At 34.2% G+C, this 6166-nt stretch overlaps 1 protein-coding gene across 1 annotated transcript in view; it reads left to right on the forward strand.

The window, feature by feature from the left end:
- LOC306856652 (succinate--CoA ligase [GDP-forming] subunit beta, mitochondrial-like) overlaps positions 1 to 5062 on the forward strand; it is a 115235-nt gene extending 110173 nt beyond the window's left edge. Inside the window, exon 11 of the mRNA XM_079396015.1 lies at positions 4000 to 5062. Within this exon, the coding sequence (XP_079252141.1) occupies positions 4000 to 4115 (116 nt within the window). The 3' untranslated portion in view covers positions 4116 to 5062. The remainder of the gene's footprint in view (positions 1 to 3999) is intronic.
- The last annotated feature ends 1104 nt before the right edge of the window (positions 5063 to 6166 follow it).

The raw sequence follows: 6166 nt of genomic DNA on the forward strand, positions 1-6166 counted from the left end.
AATATTTATGTAGATTGCTGTTCAAAAGTTTTTGGTATTTTTTTTTTTTAATTGCGTTTTTTAATTTTTTATATTTTAATTATTTTATTTTGAAAGCTGCATTTATTTGATTAAAACACCATAAAACAGTAATACTGTAAAATATTATTACAATTGAACTCTTATTTGAATATATTTAAAAATGTAATTTATTCCTGTAATATCAAAGCTGAATTTTCAGCATCATCACTCCAGTCTGCAGTGTCACGTGATCCTTCAGAAATCATTCTAATATGCTGATCTAAGATGCTGATATGCAACATTTCTTCTTCTTATCAATGTGGAAAGCATTTGCACCGCTTGAACTGCCTGACCTCAAAAGTTTGAATGGTTGTGTCAAGATAATGCTGTGTATGTTAAAATGAGAACTCGCGTGTCAATAGTTTTCTGATAGAACTTCTTTCGAAACTCATTATTATTATCTGTGCATGCTTATTCATAATCATATTCTGTCAGTTCCATAATGAGTATGCATGTTTAAACATTAGATACTCTAAAGTAAGCTTTGTTCAAAGGCATTCATACTGAATCATTCTGCTTGGTTTTGGTGTTAAGTTGGTCTCTAGCAGCACCTAGTGGCAGTGAGTGAGTACAGACCTGTGTGACTCTCAGCTCTTAGTTGCTGAGATCAATAAATGTGTGAGATATTACCACATACATAACACATGCAGAGATTTGACTCTCACAAGGCAATCTAAGAGCCCCCAATCAAAGCAGTCGAAGAAAAAAAAAATCCCTTTATCTATGTGTAGCCTTTTTCATGGCATTGGTTGAAGTTTGCTCTCGTTGCCCTCAGACGACTTGGCATTGTCAAGCAGCGGCGGACCCCGGATATTCTATACTCCCATCACACGGCCTGCTCGCCCTCGTCCTCTGCTAATGAAATTATACAATTGATTGTTTTGTGCTGCCAAATGTGGGAGATGTGTTAGAAATGAGTTATTATGCGAGCGGACAAAAGCGCTGAAATATCAGTAGTTAAGTGGTGCTGGTAATTGAATTCCTCATGACACTGCTATTGATTAGAACATCCTCTCTCCTGAGAGAGCAAGTATTATCATAATTACACTGCTGGACAACAACACACACACACATGTATACAGATACTTGTACGTGGGCATAGAGATATTTTAGAGTTATATGTATGTTGCCTAAATGTATATACTGTAAGTCAGATATACTGTACAGACATATTAAAAGACATATTTTTGCACTTGTTGAATTGCAGATCCAATCTGATAACGTTCAGATTTATATGCAGGCCAATAGGATGATGCATTTAGGTAAACACTTTTATTTTCTGCCGCATGGGTCATCATTAAAATGTGAGGATTTGGAGTCGTGGCGTAGAAGCTTGCATGTAGATCCATCATGCGGGCGATGCAAGTTCAAGCCTGACTCGCATCATGTTCTGATCTCTTGTCTAGGAAATAAAAGATTTTATTTCCTAGACACTCTAAAATTTAGACTGCATAATGTAAATTTAAATGTATAAATAATCTATACAGTTAAAAATAAATAATGAAAAAATGTCTATTAGTTAATGTTTAAATAAGTCTGAATAACTTACTAAAAACTAAATAAAATAGGTTTATGATAATAATGCAAGAGTAATATAATGTTGTCCTATAAGTTTGTTTATGAAAATAAAATTATACATTATTAGATAAAAATATATAATTGTTAAATAAATATAAATGTTTAAGTAATTAAAACAAAATATATTAGTTTAGAAAATAAATATAAGTTTTAAAATATTATATATATATATGGCATTATAGATTATTAAATAAAACAAAATCAAATAATAGTTTAGAAAACATGAATAATTAAAATATGAAAGTTGTCAAATTTAATACAATGAATTTAATGGAAAAACAAACAAAAAAATTCCCCTTTTATTTTAAAAGTAAACTTCAAAATATAAAGTAAAATGTTTAATTTCAATGTTTTAGTTTTAAAGTAAATTTCAAAAATTTAACAACAAATGAAAACATCCCGTGCACTGTTGTAGTTTGCATATCATTGTTAAACATTTTTCTTTGTCCTTTTGACCCATGTGGAGTAGTTTTCCGATTTGTTTTAATGTGTTGGCCCCGGGCCCTGGCCCTGTGTCAGGGGGCCAGAGTTCAGTGACATTCAGAGTCACTGTGTTACCACAAGGGCGGCCCAAGCAAAATAATACAGTGCGTGCTCAGTCGGGACGCCTGCAGCTGGCACCAACACGTCCCCCCGGCCAGTGAACACAGCACTCGCGTTTCCAGCCAATGGAACGAACAACCCCATTGCCATTCAGCCAATGGAACATTTCCTGTCCTTTTCAGCCAATGGAGCGATCCCAAAGCATTTTCAACACTACTGCTCCTACAAACCACCAGAGACACACTCCCCAAACTCTGCCCTGCCACTCACAGCATTTTGAGAAAGCAAGGGCTTTTTCTGATTTTTAACTCTAACCAGATTTCCTTCTTAGGCCTTATCGTAAGGATGGATTATTAAATTATGCTTAAAGGGGTAGTTCACCCAAAAATTAAAATTCTGTCATGAATTACTCACCCTCATGTCGTTCCAAACCCGTAAGACCTTCGTTCACCTTCGGAACACAAATTAAGATATTTTTGATGTAATCTGACAGCAATGATATTACCACGATTAATGCACAGAAATGTAGCAAGGACATCAGTAAATAGTCCATGTGACATCAGGGGTTCAACCGTAATTGCTGTAAAAGCTACGAGAATACGTTTTGTGCGCAAAGAAAACAATAATAACATGTCTTCCTCCATTTTGGAGAGTACCCCAGAATGTAATCAACATAATCAGCGTTGTTTACGTTCAGTAGAAAGCACGCACTTGCTGAATGTAAACAACGCTCATTACGTCGAATACATAACCCTTTATTTTTTATATAATACAATATATTTGGTTTTATATAATATTAGTTATACTTTTGTGTGATGATATAGATCTAAACTTGTTTTTATTATAGATTTAACTTGTTTTATTATTTATTTGTATTTTATATACATTATAAGACCTAAATAGACCTATTTTTATCTGCAAATATTAATTTAAAATCTGAAAAGTTCATTTGCAATAACAGATAACTCCAATGTTAACAATTTTCAAAAATCATGTTTTTTCATTGTGCAATCTCAATCAAGCTGCAGTTGGGTTATTTTGATTAGGTTAAAAAATAATAAAGAAATACAGCTACACAAAAAAAGAATAAAAACATGATAGCATAATAAAAAAACTTGATTTTTGAACATTTAAAAAAAAAACCAAAAAATTTGCAAAAACCAAAAAAATCTGTTTTTGCAAATAAACTCTTCATAAGCAGGCTTAAATATGACCAACTGATGTTTATTATAATAATTATTTATATATACAAAAAAATCGATGTTTTTTATTCGCTAGTATTATTTTAAAATATTTAGAATTTATGTTGTAGGTGATTTTTAGAGCTAAACACAGTTTTTCTAAAAACAGTATCTCTCTCTCTCACACACACACACACACACAAAGTTTTTATTTGTTAATATTATTTCATATAGTGTGTGCCTAGATATAAGCAGCTGATTTTAAGTTTGGTATTATAAAAATTATTTAAGCTTGTCTTTGGATCGGATAAAAATTATTAGGCATAAATACTATTATTTGTGAACCTCCGATGAACATAAAATAATTTTAACACTTCAGATGTTAAGCTAAAATAAATATAATTGTGGACACAATGGTGAAAATCAAGCTTTAACTATTATGGAAAGTGAGTCCACAGTTTATTATCCAACAATGGATATTATAATATTAAAACATGCCAGTAAAAAATAAAAAATAGCCAGTAGAGTATATCATGCATCCCTGTTGTGTGTGTGTGTGTGTCAGAATGAAAGTGAAGGCTTAAAAACTCCCATTAACCAAAGTATCTTTGCTATTGTTTTATGTTTTGATATTCAGGAACCAATGTTCAGGAGGCAAAGCGTATCCTGTCTGAGAGCGGGCTGCCCATCACCTCTGCCATTGACCTCGATGACGCCGCCAGGAAAGCTGTTGCCGCCATTGCCAAGAAATAAATGCATATATGCATATACACCATTATTACAGTATACACAAACCAATAGAGCTGTGGCCAGAATCACCGTGACATAAACAAACAGAGCCTTACACACTTCATTCACACACACATGCCTTTCTCATCTGCCTGCTGAACCACAGCAACACACAGTACCAGCCTGCTAGAGTCGCTGGGCATCTTGTCCAGTTTTTCCAGGGACGACACTGTATTTGAGACCCTCTTCACAGGCTCCAACTTCTCAAAGGGTCTTAAATGTGAGGCAGTCTTGGGAGAGTTAACCTTTTTGTTGTCTGAAAGCAGCCATTTCTAGAGCTCAATCAATAACTCTGTTATATTCATTGCCTTACTCTAAGCCTTTTTATGGAAAGTTTCCTTTTATTGATCATATGTATGGATTAATACTGTATTTTCAAATTAAATTTATATAGTTAATTGCCTTCCATAATCCCAATAGTAAATCATTATCGCCTTAAGTAAACCATGAAATATTAAGTGTCATATGGTGGAATAGCCTCATTTTGTTAAGATTGAACTATGAAATACATCCCAAATCTGATATTGATTTCTTAATCTCCATATGATATCACCATCCCAGTCCAAATTAAGGTTTATTTTGATGAGATTTTTTTATGGATATAAAATTTAAAACTAGAGATTAACTATTGTTTGTCTATTTCTGAAAATGTGTTATTAGACTGTTGAAAAAAAAGTTTCCCTATTACATGTAAAAAAAAAAAAAGATATGCATCATAATGTATATTCACTTGCATATAGTTTATTCTTTTTAAATAGTCATAAAGTGGTATAGTTTTATACTGTGCCTGTCATGAAGATGTTTGAAAAGTCCATAAGTGTAATTAGCGTTTTGTAATCTTGAATATATTTTCAAAGTTAATGTATATTTAAAAATGAGCCAACAATGTTGAAAATAAAACTTTTCTCTTTACTTCTGTCTTTTGCTTTATTTTTATTTTTGATTGAACGTCACAATACAGTACTATAAGAAAAATGTGTTTTTAAACCACTAGTAATAATTACAGCATTAGAGCGTGTGTGAGTGTGTGTTCACGGGCGTTTTCTGAAATCCATCGCTGTCAGCGGGTTGGAACATTTAATGGATTATCTGTCAGGCGATCCGAGAGGACACCCGGATCGGATCAAGTGCCTTGAGCGACAGACCTCTGTCTCACTTGCTCCTTGTCTTCTTGCACTTTCTCATTCTGACTTACGTACCTCACTTCTCACTCATCATCCTAGTGGTCAAATGAATCGACAACCACTAGAATCCCGAAATCATCCTGTGCAGCCTGCTGAATTTTGACCAAGCGATGCCATGTCGTGCCGCACGTAGCCTATCCACCAAGTTACATGTGAAGGTGAAGTGCAAATGGGTGTAAATCGAGGCGATGGTTCAATAATTGCCTATTTCAAGCTCTTCCTTCACCGTGTCAAATACAAGTGTGTTGATGGATTAGACTGTGGAGTTGGAGTCGTTTTAGAATATGCTCTTGTGTCATCATTGTATAATTCAGAGGTCACCGAAGGCGAGTGTCGGAGAGAGTAAATGTAATGACCAAAATTAGCGCCGCTTTCTTGTATAAATATAGATGAGCTTAAAACCCTTAAGATGATGCTGACTGTAAAGTCAGCTAGCTGTCATATAGTGATTCGAAAGCTATTCTGTATCCTGGTCTCATTATGTAGCCTAAACTGCATTTTAAAAAGCTATCTTATTTTATACACCTTTGTAATTGTTCACTTGGAGTTTTGAAAGGATTCCAGTCACTTTTTTTCTCTCAGAACGGATGTCAAAACGGTAATTGCCACTTTGGGAATCTGTCTTTTGAGTTTAGCGTGAAACTGATCGCCAGCCTCTTCGTGAAAAGCGCAATTTTCTCCCTGGACAGTGAGGTCAAGTCATCCGTTCAGGAATATTGGTTATTTATTGTGTCGTTTAGCGGTAACAGCCACAAATTTATTAGTTCGTAAACCAGCAATGTGCTTGTGGATGGCGTGTCACTGTTGTATTTGGGTTGTCAGAAAGCATGG

Source organism: Barbus barbus, assembly GCF_936440315.1.
Source record: "Barbus barbus genome assembly, chromosome: 37".
Taxonomy (NCBI): domain Eukaryota; kingdom Metazoa; phylum Chordata; class Actinopteri; order Cypriniformes; family Cyprinidae; genus Barbus; species Barbus barbus.